Consider the following 21,308-nt stretch of genomic DNA (forward strand, 5'->3'; position numbering starts at 1 on the left):
GCACTGCTGGTTCACTTGTCCCCGTGAGTCATTTCTCTTTCTCTCCCCGTTTTCCTCCAACACACACACACACACACACACACACCAATTAACCCCCAGTCCCTGACACACGGCTTTGGGCACAACCTTTGACCTTGCAGCTCCTTCTCAGAGGTGTTGGGACAGCTCCCTATCTTTACAATGACACACACACTTTACATCAAACACACTTGTTCAACCTTCCGCTCTAAAACACATACTTGTCTCCCACTTTCTTGCTGGCTTTTTTTTTTTGTAATACACACTCTCATCACAGCGGATCCATTCCCTCTATCTCTCTGTAGCTCTTTCGAACTTAGTTCCTATCCATAGACTTTTTAAATCTCTTTCCAAAAGTTTAACTGCCTATGCTGAGAGCATAAAAGATCACTTGTAAGTGATGGAAGACATCCTCAGTCAGAGATTTGTGCAAAGACATATAAATCAAATCAGCCATTTAGCTAATGCTAAATGGCTGACTCTTAAAAAAAAGAAAATACTGAACTGTATGAACCAGAAAATATTACAGGAGAGAGGAGCTTCTGGTGCTCATGCTTTATGCTGTCTGCGCCACTTGTACCTTACACTTATTCCCATGCTCTGATTTTAAGAGCTACAGATGTGAAAACTTCAGAGAGGACAGACACCATGACTGCTAAAAGCATGAACTAATAGACCTGAACTGTAACAACGAGCCCACTGTCTTCTAGCTCAAGGGAACAATGCGTTAGGACGCATTTTATTGAGGTTAAAGGAGCCTTTAAGGCTGTAAATGGGATTTTTCAAAAGCCACAAAAAAAAAAAAAAAACTCTCCATCAGATGCTGTGTGGGGTGTTAAGGTCAGTTATTTCCGCCACCAACAAACCGATTACGTGCATACATATATGTGGAGCACTGGACACACATGCACAAGCAGGTGCGGAGCCTCTATTTGTGGATTCAGCTGGGCTGTTTCAGGAGGACCATAAACAGAGCGACACCCGCCAGAGAGACAGACACAGACGGGGAGAGATCTGGAGGGGGCACCTAAAAAAAGACACGCCAACTACCTTATCTCCGTGCAGGGAGATGCAGGCCTTCCCAGCAGCCTCACATCCAGCATGTTCAGGCTACTGTTTCCTGCCCTGGGCCAAAGTGCAGGTGAATGGTAAGATGTTCTTTTGAGTCTCATTTGGACTTTTGGGAACTGTGGCAATGGCCACAAACTGCACCCAGTTTGCACAGGGCAACAGGTGTGATGGTGACTAAGATTCTCTTTTGCCCAGATAACTCACGAACACATCAACAGATCCTTTTCAAATTCTTCAACAAACTCAACATCCCCGGGCTTTACGTGACCGTATAAGCTCCATCATTTCCAGAGACTAATCAAAGGAGTTCGCTGAACGACTTCTGAGGATTTGTTACGGAGCAGAGAACGTGCAGACTTCAAAGTCTACTTACCGCAGACGAGCATTACCAGCGACGCTCGCATCTCGGCGCGCACATCCATCCGCGGGGCTGCGGGCGACCTGAGCGCACGGGGGCGCCGACAGAAACACTGCGGGAGAACATGAAGTTTTCGGTTTAGCCGGAGAGAAAAGAGCGAGCACTCGATGAAGTGTATTTCCAACTTTCGGTCCCCACTGCAGCGCAGCGCCCGAGACACCTCACTTTCCAGAAAAAGGGTCTCTGCGGCTGCTGCGCGGACATATTCTGTGGTCTGTTACAGGAAAAGGCATCACTCGTCACCATTCGTCTCCACATTTGTACTCACCGCTTCGGGCTGGGTTTCAGATAATTCCGTCTCCCTCCCGGTCCACTTGCTGCGTTCTCGGCTGCTGCGCCTCTCTGCTGGGAACCCCTAGCTTGACTTCCGGAGTAGAGCTAGGCGCGCGCGGAGGGCGGGGAGGGTGGGGGGGGGGGTCTGGGTTGACAGGTGGTCCTGCTGAGGATTTTGCTCGCTGGTTCGAGTCCCCAGGTGGGCGAATAATAGATGACGGTTGTATTTTAATTAAGATACATTCTTGAGTTTTGCCACACAGCAAAAATCGCGGAGGGATAATGAGAGGCTGTCAGTTTGAGTAGTTATGCGTCTTTATGGTCATTTTGCAGCCATTTCTGTACTTTTTCTGCAATATTCCGCTAATATTTGATTTTTTGTTTCTTTTGGTGATTGTCTGTCTTTTTCTCTGACATTTATTCTCATCCCCAGGCTCCAGTCCAGGGATCCACTGTGTCCCATAGGCCTGCTCAGTAAACCATCCAATGTTCAAAATTATGAATAGACTTTAGATTAAAAATGCACTTTTATTAGTCATATTAGATTTTGTCTTACATAACCATCACAGCTTATGAACACGACTTACACGTCAATTCTTGTGTGTGTGTGTGTGTGTGTGTAAAGATCTCGACTCTTCCCAAAGTTTTCCTCTCAAAACCCACTGCACGTTTTCCAATGAGCCCCCTCCCCTCTTCCAGTCCGTGCACTGTGCTGGTCTGACATGGACCAGGAATGCACGAATGGATTAGATTCCCTGTGATTGTGTCCAGTGCAGGTTCTGCGGGATGACTGCTCACATTAGAAAAGATCAGCTCCATCCAACAGATTATTGGGGGGGGGATCCTTTAGGTCAGTCAAATCAGACCTTTGCTGGGGGGCAGACCTTGTAGGGAACCTTGCTTTATTCCACACATTCAGCACACACCAACCATTTTTTTGTGTTGTGTTTCTGGTGACCCCCATGAAATATTCACTCTCCGTTTAGCTCCGTTTTTCATGCCCACCCACTCCTGAGGGAAACTGTGGGCTCTTTAGCTGCTAAAGGCTCCACTGTGTTCAGCACATGGTTTCTAACTGTGTTTGAGTTCTGTTTGGCACTGGTCTACAAAGGCTTTTAAGAAGTTGAACGGATTAATAAAGCTTTCAGGAATGTCACCCAAGCATTATCTTTACTCACTGTCACAGTCTTCGAGAGAAGTGTAGTTATTCAAATGAGAATTATTATAATTACGATAAATTATTAGTAATTTTTTCCCCCCCAGCAGATATTTTGATTGTCATATGGACATATACACGTCCAAACTGTCACAGAGGAAATGTGAAGCAGGGACTCTGAGGCAGTCGATGGGAGACAAGGTACCGAGGCGCCATCTTCTGACAATGACCTGAAAAAACATCAGCTGCAGCAGATGTGTCTAAAGCTTCATATTACAGTAAGTACTGCACACACATTATCACACAAAGAGGCCACAGGGTGCAGGGAATTTACATAAACTGTATCAAGTTTATTTCTCTCCCGCCACAAACACAAGTCAGGAATTAATTTTGCTGATAAGAATAGTTGTGTATGCATTTACACATATTTAATCAAGAGATTGCTTTGTAATAAAAATAAACAAACATTTTACTTCCAAAAATCAAATATAGTTCAATATGTTTCTTAACAGGAATGTCTTATTGTAAATATCACAGTGGAGCAGTCCAATTACAGCATTAAAGTAACATTTCTGATGATACATTTATGTTTATTGTTTACTAAATCAATATTGGCCATTACAGTGAAACAAATACAATCCAATTCCAATAGCTTAGACACAGACACCCCATAGAACAGAGCTATCCTGGGGTCAAAATGTGGTACAGTACATGGACAGGTGTTTCCCTATGTAACATTTGACAGGTAGCAGTAAAAGTTAAAATGCTAGTGAAACAATGGAGGTACCTTTAATTTTCTGAACACAGCACCAGTCGGCTCTGGACTACAGCAGCACACGGCAAACAGGAAACACCTCACTGACAGTTACTGTACTTCCGCACCTGTTCCCGGATCGCGTCCCGCACCACGGTAGCGTTTTCCTTCAGCTCGTCCAGCTCCATGCGCTGCTCCTGCATCCGCTGCTCGTTGAGCTTGAACTTCCGCTCCAGCACTGAAACCACAGCACAGACAGTGGGGCGCAGCTCGAAATTGGGCAAAATCAGAGGGGAAACTCAACATCTGAACACAGTAAAAGGCCATGGACATACTCATAATGAACAGAGATGGCATTACCTTTCTACACTGGAACGCACACGTTGAGGTGCAAGAGCAGGTCAAACCCCAGTGTGAGCACATCAAAATTAGAAAATGCAACAAAACACTGAAGTGGCACAATGAGTGCATCATTCGCTGTCTCTCAAGCTCATGCATTAACTGACTCGCATATTGACTGTCCGTAAAGCCTTTTTCACACGCTCAATGTTCCATTACATGCAAAGGATTTCCCAGCAGGCAAATCACGCTAATTCGTAATGTGAATGGCACTGAGAGCAGCTTCGTGTACTCACTCTCCAGTTGTTCTGTCCCATTCTTAGCTTTCTCCAGGAGGAATTCTGCCTCCTTCTTGATGTCATTCGCCTTCTGGTTGATGCGGTTCAGCCCTCCTGAGTCTCCACCGAGGGAGTCCAACTTCGTGCGCAGCTCATTGTACCGTTGCTCTGTGTCATTGAGGCTCTGGGAAACGACACAAACTTGTAAAAAATGTAAAACAAAAAAATAATCTTTAACACGCATTTAGGGATAATAAAAGATTCCAAACAAAAGCACCAACCCAACCGGCTGCCTGGATACTCACTTGCTCCAGCGAGGACGCGAGCTGAGTTGCGTTGTCCGCCTGCGCTTTGGCGTCCATTGCCATCAGTCGGTTCTGCTCGGTCTTGTTTCTCAGAGCGTCCACTCCCATGGAGAGGTTGTTTAAACGCATTAGGGCATCCATCTGCTTGTCCTCCAGCTGCGTCAGTCTGTCATTCACCTGGAAGAAAATAAGACGCCAAAAAAATGTAAACAAGGGTTAACGTTTGAGATCACAGCCCGCAACTTACGGGGTAAGTAAAGCGTACTTACTGTGTACTTATTAGTAACAACTGTGTACCTCCACGAGCACCTATGGATACATATTTGTTGTTACTTGATAACAATAAGCAAACCTATGGGAATAGCAAGGTAACAAGATGAGAATTAGGAAAAATACCTACATTGTAAGTATTTTGTAGTTATGGGGTAAATATTCGTAAAAGGTGCAAATATTTACAATGTAACTACTGTGTGAGAAATAAGAAGAAGGTATAAGGCTCCACTTTAATTCACTGCGCTCGCTTCTTGCACCTACTGTATAACAACATGTAACAAAGGCGTTTAGATATATACATTTGACAAAATAAATAGCAATTATGCTTTTGTTTTAATTGCCCCGAAGCATGGAAAACCAACTTAAATTAGTAGAACTTTAGCATTCTAAACAACTTATTGATAAAAAAAAAATGACATGATAGGTGCGACAGGTGTGATAGGAGGACTGTAGTTTAAAGTGGAGCTTGTTACCCTCTTCTTACGAACTACAAAATACTTACACTGTCTGTATTGTTACCCTGTTATTCCCCTAGGTTTGCTTATTGTTATCAACAAATATGTATCTAGGTACTGTGAAGGTACATTGTTGTTACTAATAAGATCTCTGTACTTACCCTGTAAGTCGCGGGCTGTAATCTCAAACGTTGCCAAAAGAAGTTACTAACAAGTCATCATGCTCAGCCACACTCACACACTCAGTTTCCATGCTTTACCTCAGCAGTAGCATTTCTTGTGCTGTTCAGGTTGTTCTGAGCCTCCTTAAGGGCAGTTCTTGCTTTCTCGATGGCCTTCTCGGACAAATCCAACGCCTGCTTCGTGTTATTGGCGGTATTCTTCACTCCCTCTGCCCAGTTCCTGCACAATTAGGCAGACGGAAAAATGTAACTGTAACCGTGCACAATAAGTGACACAAAAATACACAATGGGGAACTGCAGAAAAGTAAAGCAAAAGTACAAACAAAAGTGGAACCAGCAAAACCCAAAAAAGCAAAGTGTCTCTCTAAAAATAGTGTGTTTCGTTCTAGCTACAGTGGTCAAGTCTGCATTTATCTGGACACTACAGGGAGTTTGTGTACAGATGAAACAGAGCCTTAAATCCTTAAAACTGAACCGAGTCACAGAGAGCCATTACGAAATAACGGGAGGATATTTCAAGTATTTTACAGAGCTGTGTGAAATAAAATTACATACAATTTTGGAAAATACATTAAACATGTATTTACGGATTTTAGCCACTTGGGGGAAATAGAAACTCTAACATTTTAAAGTTTTTGGGAAATGTAGTTATTTGCTTTTTGGTGGAGAATTAGATGAGGAGACCGTGTCAATATTGACTGTGTTAAATAAGACACAGCACTAAGCAGTTTCCAGGCAACCAAGCGGATACCCTAGGAAGGTACTGTGTCGGGCTAGGAAAGAGTATACTAAGAGTATACCCTGCAAAAAGCTAGTTTCTTATGACATATTTTCTATTTTTTATAGCTAAATAGTACATTAGGAGATTTCTCTTTGTCCTCGTTTACTGTGTTTGATATATTTTGCATGCTTTCTATGAACTGTTACCATTAGTGTTGTGAAGCAGCTCAGTAGTGGTTAGGGAGCCAAAAACAATAGATTATGTATCGAAGCTTGTTGCATGGTTATATCAGGCACTATTATGCTTTTTGCATAAAAAACTTTGCTGCTACATCAGGAAACAACATATAAAAATGTTGGTGGGAAATTTAACTATACTCACTTTGCATCTTTAGCGTTGTCGAGCAGCTCTTTGGCTTTGTTAATGTACTGCGATGTTTGGTTGATGATCCCCTCGACATTGGTGAGGTTGGAAAGGCTGCCTTTTATCTCCGTGATCATCTTGTCCACCGTGGTCCTGTTCATCGGCAGCGTGATCGACAGAACCTGCAGAGCCACCTTCTCTATGCTCTCTGGGTCTGCTCCCTCCTCTGGACAGCAGGGAGGGTGGAGAGGCAAAATGCAAGTGGACTCAGTAACCGATTCAAGAATTCGCATTCAAGTTAAAACATCCATAACATACCAGTGAGAAAGTCTCTAATCTTCTTAATCAAATCTTTGAGCTTCTTGTTGTTGTCTTCAAAGTAGTCCTTCTTTTTCTGGGCTTTCTCTAGAGTGTTGATCGCCTGGTTCTTCACTTCGCTTGTTAGAGACGCTATATCCTGGAGCTGCATACAGGAAGCCAAAAGTCAACAGTGAAATTCGATGGACTTTTATGTTCTCTCCGAAAATTACAGCCTGTAAACACTTTCAGCACCTTTCTTGAGACGCCGTGCAGTTCCTCGTTGGCAGCGTTCAAACTCTCAGTGACGTTCAGGGCATGACTGAGCGCTTCATCGGAAGAGCTCTTTGTCCCGTTGCATCCCACTCCTCCACACACATGATGACCCCGATCATCACGGCAACCTGCACCGCCACACCGGCTGTCAGGGCAACTGCCATTAGCGGTGGCATTGCTATGACCACCACATACCTGAAGGAAGCAAATGACTGGAACAATGAATAATAGCCACTGAATAATAAAAAGTATTCATCTAATTAATAATTTTAAAAAATGTGAAGCATATCTCTACTGAAAAGTATTCAAAAAAGTTTATACTGTAGTTTTAACACCAATCAATCCTTTAAATTCCAACAAACTTTGTTTATAGCTTGTGGCCACTAGGTGTCAATGCCGGACTTAACCATGTCAAATTAAGTGACAGTAATTTGGGAAAACAAGCTTTGATTCATCACAAATCTGCCCACATTGTATTTATAACAAATTCAAGACATGTGTATAGTAGTGCATTACTGGATATGAACTTATATATAATGAGGACTAGAGAGTAATGTACTTTGCTTACTCTTTAGTTCACAACATGATCACAGATCAACCATTCAAACAGAAAAACTTTTTTTGTATAACAATATTTATTAAATTATCAGTTGAACAGACAGATGACACATGCAAAAAGCTGATCAGACTTTTATGGATTTTTTTTTTAGCAAACAGGAATAAATTAATTAAATTATAAATAAATCTCACCTTATGACTGAGTTGATGGACCGTCTTATCCAGGTCGTGGGCCTTCTGCTGCAGATCTGATAAGGATTTGTTTTTTGCAGCCAGATCACGGAGAAACTGGTCCTTTCTGGCCTCCAACAGGTTTTCAGTAAGACCGCGGGTTTCACTGGATTGTTCCACTGGACTGGCAGGACCTGACACGGAGGAGTTGCATTTCTCCTCCGCCTCCACTGACTCCTGATAGTACTTCTTCACTTTCTCAAACTGATCTGTGAGAATCAGGAGCAGGTGTTGGAGTTAGAAAGTCATGGATGACGACTAATTGTCTGCTCTTTATTCATTTGTTTCCAGACAAGATAATTTGAATAACACATAGTGTAGCCTCAGATGTGGCAGAAGTATACAAACTCAAGACTCCAATAAAAGCGCATGTATTATCCCAAAAAGTGCCCCGTTACAAGTAAAAGTACCACAATAATTTAGAATAGAAATAGAATTAAAGGAAAGAGATAAAAGAGCTGCTATTACGGTAAAGCTGCTTTAACCACCTCATGCACTGGTTGCAAGGCTGTTTATCCATAATAAAACATCAAGTTTGTATTAAGTATTTGCATCTGTCAACTAACAAAACATGTAAAATACATGTAGTGGTGTAAAAAGAAGGATAACATACCCTGGAAACACTCAAGTACTTGAATGACTCTACTGTACTCTAGTACTGTAGATGTACTTAGTTACTTTCCACCCCTGTATAACATTTAAATGTTTGCTTACCCTGTGTCTGTACTGATATTTTTGTAATTTTTACTGAATTGACTACCTGAAAACCCAGCGGCGTGATATTCATCCAGCAGGCGTTGTTTTTGAGCCACGGTGGCGTTGATGTGCCTCAGCTCTCTCTCCAGGTCATTCAAAGTGCGAGTCAGTGTGTGTTCCTTTTCTGCTGTTGCATTCAGCTCTTGGGCGATGCCCATCAGGCGCCCGTCGCTTACAGCAATCTCAGCCCTGGAAAACATTAACCAGTTAGCGGCGGGTAAAGAAATTAAGGAATGAGGTCCACGGCCTTCGGCTTGTCCCGTCAGGGGTCGCCACAGCAGAATGCGTTCTGCACATTGAGTTTTTTACGCCGGACGCCCTTCCTGCCGCAAACCCGCCTATTTTTATCTGAGCTCGGGACCGGAACGACGGTCACCCTTGGTGGCTGGGTGGAGCCACACCTGGTGGACTGGGATTCGTATCCGTGGCCTTCTTCATCCCAACCCAATGCTCTACCACCGAGCCACCAGGACCCTAAAGAACATAGAGAATCAGAATCCAAATACAGGACGGCATCCTCACCTGAGGTCATCGATGCTCTGTCCAATCAGCTGGTATATCCCATCACTTTGCTTTTTGCTAATCAGATCCTGCACCTGTTGCAGCTTCCTCTCCAGCTCTCTGATGCGCGAGTCCTCCACTCCGGGCGTGACCCCACTCTCCAGAATCTTTTGCACCGTATAGCGGATGTGGTCCAGGTCTCTTTTGATCTGGCACACCACATCGTCCCACAGCTGGAAGCACGGGTGGCACTGGACACAGTTGGGGAAGACGCCGGCGAACCCCCGAGCACATTCATCGCAGTGTTTTCCTGTTGCTCCCTCTCGACACACACATGCTCCAGTTGCTCTGTCACACTGGGCCACTTCTGAGCCCAGCGGGTGACAGTTACACTCTGAGGGCACAGAGGGAGGAGAGACAAAAGACATTGATAAACCGGTTGTAAAAAATAGACGGAGAACTTCTTTAATGCCAAATGCAAATTGCAGTAAGGAGGATAGTTTTTTTTTTTTTTTTATTCTGTTCAGTGCTTCTCTCTCCAGGTTGCACTGACGTATTTTCTCTGATACTGCTTTATAATAGTATGAAGACTGTGACTGTGTCAATGACTGCATGTTAGTTCCGGTTAGCTCCATATGTGCTTATAAGACTTTTATAACCTGTTCTTGTTTTTGAAATTTCTATTTTTGAAGGTCAGGCTACTTTCAAAAATCAAGTGGATGAACTGACTTTTCAGCACGACTTGATAAGTCAGTGTGCTATGTTCTTCATGGCTGCGGTAAATATAGCAAACGGGATGAAGAATGTTCTACGTCTGAAATGAATAGTTTTTTTTAATTCGGTTCTTTGTGAAAACTGAGAAGGGAGAAAAATCAAGCTTGGCCTAGTGCCACAGAGTCATCTCAGATACAATAGTAAATCAAGTAAAATACAAAATGCCCATGCAAACATTAAAGTGATAAGCAGACTGCAACTCTCCACAAAGACGACTTACCTTGACACTGCACCCGGGGGTCCCCCCAGTGGAACTGCTCACACTCAGTGCATTGTTTACCTCCAAAGCCTGACTGACAGTGGCACTGGCCTGTGAACTGTAGAAGATACCGTATGTCATAACAGAGGATAACTCAAACTTTTTATCTGAGTTCACTTTTGCATTTACTTTTTACTGGCCAATCGAGGCCTTCATGCTTCCTCACCATGTTGCAGTGAGATCCCAGTGAGTGCTGTGGGTCGCAGTTACAGTCCTCACAGCCTCGGTCCTGGCCGTAGTTCCAGTGGTTGGGAGCACATTGATCACAGTTGTGGCCGGACACGTTCTCCCTGCAACGGCAGGCTCCAGTTTGCAGGTCACAGTGACACTGTCCATTACTGCAAACAGAGGGGATGGTGCCAGCAGTCACACAGGTACAACCTGATAACAGAAAGGTATATTCACACACGTGCACAGACAGAGAGACGACAGCAACCGTCTACAGTGAAAATTACATAGATTTGACAGAATTTGTAGTAGTTTGATATCTGCCGTCATCACTCACGTCTGCAATCATGAGCCAAAGCATTGCCGTAGTAACCGAGTTGGCAGCGGGCACAAGACGGGCCATCAGTGTGGTACAGACATTTGAGGCACTGCCCGGTCCTTGGGTCACATGACTCAGGGTCCTGGGTGTCGATGTTGCCATTGCACTCACAAGGCAGGCAATGCCCACCAGGTTGCTCTGGGTTACCATAATAACCAGGGGCACACAGGTCGCAGCGGTACCCTAGGACAGAAAAAGGGCAAAACATGGCTGACAGTCACCTTTGTGAGCAGCTTTTTGCTCGGACTTAGTGCTGGATATTGATTTGTTCATCCCAGAATGAGTCGGGGCTCCTGCCACTTTGACCCATGACTGTATATGGCTGTAGCATGATAGCTCACCACTGTAGCCTTGTCTGCAGTTACAGATGATCTGGTCAGAGCTGTGGTCAGCTTGGCATGAGTGCCCGTTAAAGTGACCTGAGCCAGGGTTACCAGGGCAGGGACATGGCCGACAGTGCTCCCCCGAGCCGAGCACCGGGTTCCCAAAAAATCCATCTATACATCTGCGAGAAAAAAACGAGAGAGACGTTCAGCCACAGTTTGGAGGGAAGGGACAAAGTCTGACAGCGAGCGAACCTTTACCTTTCACAGAAGTGTCCTGCTGTGTAGTCTCTGCAGTTCATACACTCTCCGGTGTGGGGGTCACAGAGGTCTGCATGGCCGTTACACTGACACGGGCTGCAGCTGGGGAAACCCCACTGGCCCGGTTGGCAGTCTGAGCACTTGCGCCCAGTGGCACCTTGCCTGCAGTGGCACTGGCCTGTAACTGGGTCACACTGGTGGCTCAACGAACCCTCTGAGTGGCAGTCGCAGGCTGGATGGGAGAAGGAATTGGAACCTTTAACATCCTACCTGTATCAGATGTTGTTAAAGTGTCCTTTTCTATAAATTACTTATTTTTTGTGAAACGGAAAAGTGGGCGATTTATTCTTACAGAGAACTGTATTAGAAGTTTACCACAGTATCAGGGACTAAAATAGTCATGAAAGTAGTACATTTACATATTCTTGTTCTGAATATCTCTGACTTTTCTCTCTGGGGTTTGTTTGGTTGGATTGAGATTTATTTAACTCACACAATTGCACAAACTCACATTTTTATGAATTGCTTGTTTGAGGCCGATAAAAACCTCTATTCATCAAGGAGGTGTGTGTTTGTGAACATTTGTATGTACATTTGCATAATCAACACTCCTACAATTGCTATGCTCCATTTGTGGAAAAGTCTCATTCAAAAGAATAAGAAGCTAAAAGGAATAGAAAAAAATCTAAAGACTAAAGAAGGAGCAGCCGTCATGTTCAGTGTATTCATGTGGCTTGTAGGCTGAAATATGCTGAGGTCTGTGAAAAGGAGACTCACCAGTGCAGCCACTGACTCCAAAGCCGTAGGTCCCTGGGGCGCATTGATCACAGTATCGACCCATCACATTAGGTTTACATCGACACTGACCTCCGACCTTTTCACACTCACCACTGAGGGAACCCTGAGGGTTGCACTTACAGGCTGGATGCAACAGATTCAAGATAAAAAACAAATTATTATCGATGAAAAACCAACAGCGCATCTGAAACTTCCTGTGGAACTGAACCCACATCCTCTCGATCTGCCCGTGTTGTGTGTTTCTGTTTCTACTCACGTAGAGCACCATCGTGAATGATGGATGAAATACTACAGATGAGTTTGGCGCACATCTCAGCCAGGAGGGGCATCGGCGTGATCATGAACGAATCCATACACATGTAGTGAATCATCTCCTCGCGATGATGCTCTGCCTCTGGATCGTTACCTCGGAAACCTGGAAGCTCAGTGTACTTAGGGATGAGAACCAGCTATTGGGGTAAAAAAAACAAAAACAACAGCTGACATAAAATAATGCACTGTAGGATTATAGTCACAGCTTTGAATATAAATAAACATTATTTCCTTACAGTGCCTTGCAGAAGTATTCGTACCCCTTGAAATTATATTTCACGTTACAACCACAAATGTAAATGTATTTCATTGGGATTTTATGTGTGGTAAACTCACCACTAGAGGGAACACTCACACTGTGAAACCCTAAGCAGCATGCAAATGTTCTTTTTGTCTTTTCAAGTGATGAGTTCAAGCACAATGATGAAGGTGTTTGGGTGACTGTCTCACCGAGTCCATAAGAATGAAGGCAGTAAGGTGACGGTGCGAGACTCCGTGACGCTGGAACCTGATTGCAACCACGTATTGATTGCTGGGCTCGAAACAAAACGGTCTGGGCATCAGGACGTATCTAGAAAGAGGCCATACATACAGAGGCATTTACAAATATGTACACCCTCGCTAGTTTCCATATTGCACCTCCTTTTTCCAGTGTTGCAATAAGATGTAGTAACGATGCTTTTTGATTTATTAAAACTAAACAAAAAGTTGACTAAAATAAAATACATGTGTAAAATAACGTATATGTATATTTAATTTCATGCTTTAATAATAAATAGTCACACTATTACTGAGCAATCTCTCCTGTGCTTAATGACCTTTCTAATTTATTTCTATTCTCCTTATAAAGTTTTGGTTTCAGGAAGTTTCGTTGTTGCTGTTTGTTTGCAGATTAACCTTCATTCGCAAGGCACGACACAGTCCACTGTCCATCTGCCCCGACCCCTCTGTTTTGAGGGGTGGGGGCTAATTGGTTTTGGCTGATGGAGCAGCCACAGAAGACAGCGGAAGCCAAAGCTACGGTCTGCTGAGACGTCCAGATCCGGTCAGGTTCTAACTTCTTAGTTCCAGATGAGTTCAGATTCTGAAAGATAACTCCTGGGCTTCCCATGTTTATTATCCTACAGTACATCCCTGCTGTGTACGGTATATGTTTTTGCTGCCGCGATTTCTCTATGGGAAAATGAAGATTTGATACCATTTAATGTGCAATAACCTGTCTAAAGAGTTCACTCTGCAACAGTGCAATAAGCTTCGATTGCAAAAGATCAACATGAGGTTTGTATGGTGCTAATAGAATGTAATTCAATGCTTTTATTGATTTTTATTGATTTTCTCCTTGATGTTATTGGTGTTCTACTTGGCAACTGTGGTTTGAGCTCAGAAATAAAAGAATGCAAAAAAAAAAGAAAATGTTAACTAAAACATAACTCTAAGTCTTAGTAAATGTGTCATTTTATATAACAAAGACGAGTTGAAGGCCTTTGCTTAGGTATTTGCTTCCTTTGCGCCTCAGTTGTCGTCATTTGCAGCAATGACCAAATGAGAAAAATGGCACAGAGCTTGTCAGACTGCATAGTAGGAAAAACGAAAAAAAGATCCTGCAGCCATGCCAACAGATTCAGTAAACTGTATCCAGGTGTGTGGTGTTTGAGAACGGTCCAATCAGGCAGAGACGCTGTATCTCCGCTAGTCTCCAACACCTCCTTTGATATTTCGCACTCTAAACTTCAGCAAACAAAGCTGCCGCCTTACACAGGCTTTGTAGTGTGTTTGCTGTCCTATCAGTGAACAGTAAAAGTACTGCAGGGTACGGTGGAGTAAGAATACACATACATGCCGCATTCACACAGCACACACAAGCCCGGGCAGGTTTAAGTGACAACAATGCGATGACGCAACTTTTCCTGAGCTACAAAACAACACAAAGCTGGGAACAAATCCTTTATTGACTCGAACAAACTAACTGGCTGCACATGCAGTACACACACACACACACACACACACACACACACACACACACTGTTGTACCTTTTGTGGTGAGGCAGGGTCACAGTGTACAGCTGTTCAGTTGGTAGAAGGTTTCCACAGCGGAGACTGGAGGGCAGCAGCACAGAGGTAATACGAACTATGGCCTCCCAGTCCTCTGTGGACTACAAACACACACACACAGATATTTATGATAAAGAACTTTTACATGAATATTGTAGGTTCTCGTGCACAGACCTCTGGCTCGTAGCGGATCATGATGTCATACTCCATGGCGTAAGGGATGTTGTCGATAGTGAACACCAAGCCGGCGCCATCCTTGACACGGGCAAAACCAGGTCCTGTCCACGTGACCATGTGGCTGGGACTGTGCTCTCTGTGAACAGTCCTCACATCCGGCTGACAGACACAGACAAATGAACAATGAGTTCACTTTCTCTTTGAGCTATGACCACTAACACAAGTTGTTTCTCTTATGGAACAGACTTTCACTGAACGTGAGCTGTTTTCAGTTTGTGGAAACGTCTAATAAAGCTGATTTTATGAAGTGTACAGCTACTCAGTTAATCATATAATCATTTAAAATAAAAAATGTAAACTATAAAGTTGATATCACGTGACATATTGTTGCTTTTTTAAGTTTAAATATAAATATATAAAGTGTACTCTGTACACAGGAATACAAAGGTAAAATAACTTGTAAAACAAAGCGAACTTGAGGAAACGTTTTAGTTGCCAAATATAATTCTCGTCTGACTTCCCTATATTAAATTATTTGTCAAATTCTAGAGGAAAAACTCCTCCGGATGACATCAACAGGAGAAGTTTTTATCATTAGGAGTTCTGATGATGTCATCTGGGGGAGCTCCGGAACAGCAGGTGGACCATGTTTACAAACTCCATAGTGTGAGCAAGAAGATGACATAATCTGAACTGAAGGTTCCTCCAGGTGATGTCATCTGGAGGCATTTTTCAGCTAAAAGTACAGAGAAGTTTAATGGCATTTATGTACATGTACTGTCAAAACTAGAACCATAAGAAGCTCAAAATCGGTGAAGTCGTCCTTTAAAATAGCTCCAAACCACAGACAGACCACAGTGTCTCACCTACGTCTGCTAACGTAAGGTGGAAAAGTTTTACAAGTACAAATATAAGTACACAAATCTAGGAATGGGACATCCCCAAGAAATAACAAGGTAGTGGAGGGTAATAGATTGGTCGTGTGGTAATATCTCAGGGTTATGTTGATAAAAAATAACAAGTAAAATAGTAGCAAGTATAAGTGTTTGGTTTAATGTCATGTTACAATATAGAAACAGCTAGTTTTGCATTATGCAACTCTGTAGCTCTTAGTGTTTGGTTTCCATATCATTAGCCATGTGGTCTTGGCCCTTTACAAAAGCTTTAGGTTTTCACGTTCCAGATGCGAGTTGTTGCTTCCAGCCGAGAGTGATTTCCTCCATTAATTCCGCTGATAATCCAACAAAGCAGAAAGATTTTGGAACAGACCCATATTCATAGCTCTTTTTTTTTCAGCTCGAATAGGTAAAACTGACTTGATTAACTTGACAGCCAGGTATTTTACGCTTAATTTGCCGTGTGGTGCATGCAGCACATGACCCCAATCCTCAAAGCTTTAGACAGTTTGTAAGTGGTCGGTTATTACTGTTAGTTGAATCCAAACGTTAACATCCTGGAAAACTCTACTGCAGCTACAGCACATGTAGTTTTGCACTCAGTTACAGAATTTAATTTTACCGTTGTTCAGTAAAAAAAATGTCTTCTAACGTCTTCTGAAAATGCTTTAAATACCCTCTCAATAAATACAATGTATTTATTGCCATTTATCTCACTGTTGCTTGCAATTTACAAAACGGTTGGGAACGTGTTCTCATCTTAATGTGCGACCACATCTGCACGATCTGCTCCCGTTAAACCCCCAGATTAATGAATAAACCAAAGGAAACATCATACTGTCTGTCGAAGCTGCCGGATGCGAGCAAGTGCCGCTTGATGTTGCTGTGAGTTGGTGATGCGACGGTGACGCCGGTTCCTCCTCAGCTGGTTGTTGAGGTGCTGGACACACTCATTGTCTGCATTAGGACGAACTTTGCCCTGAGAGGAAAAGACAGGAGAGGAGAGACACGTTGTATAGCGTGTAGTAAAACATTGTTTGTTTCAGGTTAGAGGTTATAGTCAAACTCAAGTGTTTCCTTTCTCTCAACAACCTGACGATGGTTTTCACTGCCTCCTCAATGCTGGTCAATTGTAATTCACTGTATCCGGGTTACAGCCAATCTCCTCTGGCCCTCACGTTCAGCTGGTGCACAATGCTGCAACAAGACTCCTAAGTGGATGAATCCTATGTCCACCTCATTTGTAATAATTGGGCAATGCTAAATAATAATAATAAAAAAAAACCAACACAGTGCAGTTCCACAGCAGCACAAACCACATGCAACAAAATGAACTGAACGTTGTCACCTTCATAAAGGGAGAATCTACAGCCATAGTGTTGCATTAGACCTTATTAGATTAAGCTACAAATGGTTCATCTAATAACCTGCCAACTGTGTGTTTTTGTGTGTGCTGCTTGGTATCTGTCATAGTGTCTGGTTTTATGGGTCACTTCAGCTGCACATGAGCTTGAAAGTCTGCAGACTTGTTGCCATCCGGCATGTTCTGTGCTTTTTTTTTCTTTTCTTTTTTTTTGCCCCAAAGACACTGCTGCCTTTTCTCTCATAACAATTCAAAGAAAATTCTTTTCCCACATTCCTGTAGAAGTTATGTTGTAAGCATGGACTGTCTGAGCTTGCCTAGAGGGGTGACAAGGGGAAGTGAAGCAGGCAGAGGGCAGAATAAAAATGAGAGGAAAGAATGAGAGGACGCATGGAGACAGAGATAGTAGAGGACAGAGACACTGATAGAAAGGTAATGTAAGGACGGAGGGAGCTGAAAAGTGAACATTAGCTTGTGCTCTGGCTCTATCCAAACCCCATCAATCATCCCTGTGCTCACCGGCAGGTCAGGGTCAGTAGGGGAGTGTCCAGTGGCCTCTTCAGCCTCGTATTTGTAGTAGTCCAGGGGAGCACAGAAGTACCCAGGTTGCACCTCTGAACACTGTCGACCAATCAGATGCTTCCTGCAGTCACACTGGCCACTTTCCATCGTACACCTTAAAGAACAGGAAGCAGCAAACTACTCACACACTTAAATACAACAATGTTTGCCTTTTTGTACAGCGTTAGAAAAAGAATTCTTTATGTTACCCGGGAAAAGGCCTGTTGTTACCTGTTGTTGTAGGCTCCACCAAAGTCACAGTCACACGATCTGCAGCCGGCGAGGTCGTTACTGAGGCCCCAGTACTCAGGCTACCAGGCATAGAAACAAACTTCAAATCCTCAAAACCAAGGTGCACGGTCATACGTGCAGTGTGTAGTTTTAAACTCTATTGAAGTTCTGTGGTCTGTGTACATTTGTTACTATAATACCCAGAATAAAAATGTTCTCGCTGCTGAACCCTATGGATTAAGATCATGTGCTTGGTCCCTTTTGAAACACTCAGCTTTACTCACTTATGGACAGATTATGAAAACAGAAGCGTTGGTACTAACCAGGCACTGGTTGCAGTAGCGACCAGTGACATATCTTTTGCAGGAGCAGTCCCCACTGATCTGATCACAAGGAGCGCCCATCAAAATGATTCCTCGGGGGTCACAGTTGCACGCTGGTGGAAAAACACACATATTTTATGTTCCCAAACTCCAGAAATTCGTCAGGTACACAGCCTACAAACACACTGTATACTGTACGTACGCTGACAACCAAGCGGGTCGTTCTGGCTGAGACCGTAGTAACCCTCCTTGCAGTCGTCGCAGCGCATGCCTTTGACGTTGGCTTTGCAGCGACACTGTCCTGAAATCATCCCCATGTCCGGATCAGTGTGGCTGTCGCACACTCCCCCCTCCATTGATCCCACCGGGTCACAGTCACACACTACAAGACACGAGGGCACTTAATATGTGTGTGCACGTGCAGAGATGCCCTGGTTGTACATTTGTGGTTTTGTTACATCTTGAAAATGCATCAAGGACATTGTCACATGCAATGATGTAATCATAATATATGTAGAGAAGTCTTTTCAAAAGGGATTGATTATCAATATGTTTTGAATGCAAACTCAAGGATTTCTGGCATTTTGCTAACTGGGAACAAAGTTTCATTTCAGAGGCAGATGACTGCTGGTGTGTGATGTGCACCATCGCTGGAAACTCACCAACACAAACCCTTGGGTCTCTGATGTCCCTATTGGGGTCTTGATAGTAGAAAGGTTTACACATCTCACAGTTGCGTCCCATTGTATTGTGCTGACAGTCATCACACACTCCCCCGCTGGCGTTGCCCGTGGCCAAATACACCGCCATGTCGAAGTGACACTGTGTGGCGTGGCCATTACAGTTACACTCTATAGGAAGGAGCAAAGAAACAAACACAACAAACAGAAACTAATTACATTCACACCACATTGACTGTGAGAGGTGTCCACAAAAAATGGAGATTAAACCTCAAACACTACCTTTCCGGTCTATTGTCTATAAATACCCTCCTGCCACCCACCCTCCTTTATTTGTGTTTGCTTTTTCCCCATTCTGTTGTCTCTATAAGGCAGGGGCAGGGTCTGCTGTGCACGGAGCGATAGCAAAGCCTGCCCAAAGCAATCTCCAAATTGCAGTTGTCCTGGCCCATGGTTCCACACTGCAGCCTTGACTCAGTTCTACCATGGTCCCTCACTCCAGTCGTCATCCCGTTCCATCATTTATCATAGTTCCTATTCAGCAGACGCTACTTGTACATTCTATCCTTTTCCTTAGAAACGCTTCCTTCCTTTCACATTTGAGCTTGTGAATAGTTAAAGTGAGAATACAGTGCCATGCAAAAGAATTCATACCCCTTGAGCCACAAACCTGCCCTGACTTTAATTGGGAGTTTATGTGATAGACCAACACAAAGTGATGCATATTTGTGAAGTGAAAGAAAAATGATAACATTTTACCTTCTTAATGTGTGTGTTCAACAAAGACATGAAAGACTATAATTGTTCATGCAGAGTGTGTCTCTACTTGTTATTTGGATGAAGATCAGGTCAATGCAGAAAGATAATCCCAAAGGATTCACAGACTTTTTTCTTGGCACTGTTCTTGGCCTAATTTGCATGTATCATCATGTCTTTTATTTGACTGTCTGTCTCACCACAGCTGATCATCCTGTGTGTGTGTGTCTGTGTGTGTGTGTGTGTGTGTGTGTGTGTGTGTGTGTGTGTGTGTGTGTGTGTTCTACCTCTACAGGTGTGAGGGTTGTCTGCCTCGGCTGGTCTCCAGGGCAGGTCGTTGTGGAAATTTCTGCACTGTTCGCAGTTCAAGCCCTCTGTATTATGTTTGCACACACAGCGGCCGTGGATCTGGCCAATCGGAAAAAGCACAAATTAGACAAGCTTACGTTTCTCACATGCTGCAAGATCGACTTCTTTTTGGTCCCAAGCAACGTGTGAAAATTAATGCAGCCTCCGGGACAATGTTCCGTTGATATGCTGTTAGGCTACCGCTCACCATGCCGTTCTCCCGGATGTTGACCCCTGGAACTGGGGCGCACTCTGAGGCATGTCCGTAACAGAAACAGCTCCCTCTGACCACCAGCTCATAGATGGCGTAGTAATATTTCTGCAGGACATCAGAGCGTCGGTCCAGCAGGTCGTCTCCCAGAGTGTTAAGCTTGGTGAAGTTGATTCGCAGGTTGGTGATGCGCAAAAGTTCTGTAACAGAGAAACTCTTACTGATGAGCTCCGATTTATGTCTTTACCTATTTCCTGATGAAACACAAATGTCATCAGCTGGTGTATCTTATCACTACAAAAAATATTAAAGCCATAGTTTCATTTGAAGCACTATTTCAGTTCATATTTAATTTGATTAAGGTTACAAAACAATCTAACCTTCAAACACTGTTCAAACACTATAGATGTAAAACAAGCTGAGCAAAGGAGCAAAGGAGAACTGTTAACATTCAATATTCCGACTGAGGGCTGGAAAAACCTTGATCCTGATCATTTGTACCTAAAGTTTCATTAGAATCCAAAACAAATTAAAGTGGTGGCTTAAATAGAGATTTGACTGTTGTGTAGACTATAATATCATCAATGTTATGCTTTGTTAGACAAAAGATTTCAGGAGTTGCAAGTTTTGGCTGACCTTGAATGTCCAAGCTGTAGGGATCTTTCACATGAATGGCCGGATCCAAAACTTTATAAATGACCTTGAATAAAGAACAAAATGTATCAACTAGCCACAAAGAAATAAAGCAACAAACATGGAGCAAAATCCCACCATGTGTAAGCTTCGGCTAATGCACTTAATCGATAAGTACATTACGAACAACTAAAAGTCATTGTTGTCGTCATCCTCAAACTGTAATTTTATTTAAAGAACTAAAATATTAAAATACACATTTACATGAATTCAACCCAACAAGTTGTTTTCATGCAAAGTATTCTTCAAAGTTAAACAATATTTTACACTCACGTCTATTAAAAGTTTTTAAATGACACGTTTCTTACCGAGATACACGGTGTACAACATGGAACTATGGTCTAGAGAATGTGTTGAATAATTTAATTCCTCGTTCTGCATTGCAAAAAACACATTTTGTAAATATTTTAAAAGCACCACACTCACGCCCATGTGCACCCAGGTGTGAGAGACACAAATTGGGGGCCCACTAACAGACAAACAGCTACAAAAGTATTTTTCATTGCCACTGGTGCCA

The 21,308-nt window shown here is 43.2% G+C and overlaps 2 protein-coding genes across 4 annotated transcripts in view; both read right to left on the reverse strand.

The window, feature by feature from the left end:
- Positions 1-1,905, reverse strand: part of lamb2 (laminin, beta 2 (laminin S)) — a 37,823-nt gene extending 35,918 nt beyond the window's left edge. For both annotated transcript variants that reach the window (XM_067527511.1, XM_067527510.1), the window contains exons 1-2: positions 1,776-1,905; positions 1,463-1,559 (exon numbers count right to left, since the gene is read on the reverse strand). In XM_067527511.1, coding sequence (XP_067383612.1) covers positions 1,463-1,511 — 49 coding nt within the window. In that variant the 5' untranslated portion in view covers positions 1,512-1,559; positions 1,776-1,905. The remainder of the gene's footprint in view (positions 1-1,462; positions 1,560-1,775) is intronic.
- Positions 1,906-3,268: 1,363 nt separating this feature from the next.
- Positions 3,269-21,308, reverse strand: part of lamb2l (laminin, beta 2-like) — a 42,078-nt gene continuing 24,038 nt past the window's right edge. For both annotated transcript variants that reach the window (XM_067527608.1, XM_067527609.1), the window contains exons 7-35: positions 20,735-20,798; positions 20,096-20,298; positions 19,827-19,947; positions 18,766-18,954; positions 18,306-18,485; positions 18,104-18,216; positions 17,781-17,860; positions 17,508-17,664; positions 16,464-16,604; positions 14,727-14,888; positions 14,532-14,653; positions 12,951-13,071; positions 12,445-12,637; positions 12,168-12,311; positions 11,391-11,622; positions 11,148-11,311; positions 10,765-10,989; positions 10,426-10,640; positions 10,221-10,317; positions 9,248-9,620; positions 8,730-8,914; positions 7,931-8,178; positions 7,160-7,375; positions 6,926-7,070; positions 6,626-6,833; positions 5,601-5,742; positions 4,613-4,789; positions 4,326-4,491; positions 3,269-3,928 (exon numbers count right to left, since the gene is read on the reverse strand). In XM_067527608.1, the coding sequence (XP_067383709.1) occupies positions 3,792-3,928; positions 4,326-4,491; positions 4,613-4,789; positions 5,601-5,742; positions 6,626-6,833; positions 6,926-7,070; positions 7,160-7,375; positions 7,931-8,178; positions 8,730-8,914; positions 9,248-9,620; positions 10,221-10,317; positions 10,426-10,640; positions 10,765-10,989; positions 11,148-11,311; positions 11,391-11,622; positions 12,168-12,311; positions 12,445-12,637; positions 12,951-13,071; positions 14,532-14,653; positions 14,727-14,888; positions 16,464-16,604; positions 17,508-17,664; positions 17,781-17,860; positions 18,104-18,216; positions 18,306-18,485; positions 18,766-18,954; positions 19,827-19,947; positions 20,096-20,298; positions 20,735-20,798 (4,920 nt within the window). In that variant the 3' untranslated portion in view covers positions 3,269-3,791. The remainder of the gene's footprint in view (positions 3,929-4,325; positions 4,492-4,612; positions 4,790-5,600; positions 5,743-6,625; positions 6,834-6,925; positions 7,071-7,159; positions 7,376-7,930; positions 8,179-8,729; positions 8,915-9,247; positions 9,621-10,220; positions 10,318-10,425; positions 10,641-10,764; positions 10,990-11,147; positions 11,312-11,390; positions 11,623-12,167; positions 12,312-12,444; positions 12,638-12,950; positions 13,072-14,531; positions 14,654-14,726; positions 14,889-16,463; positions 16,605-17,507; positions 17,665-17,780; positions 17,861-18,103; positions 18,217-18,305; positions 18,486-18,765; positions 18,955-19,826; positions 19,948-20,095; positions 20,299-20,734; positions 20,799-21,308) is intronic.

The sequence above is a fragment of the Channa argus genome, chromosome 13 (genome assembly GCF_033026475.1).
Source record: "Channa argus isolate prfri chromosome 13, Channa argus male v1.0, whole genome shotgun sequence".
Lineage (NCBI taxonomy): Eukaryota > Metazoa > Chordata > Actinopteri > Anabantiformes > Channidae > Channa > Channa argus.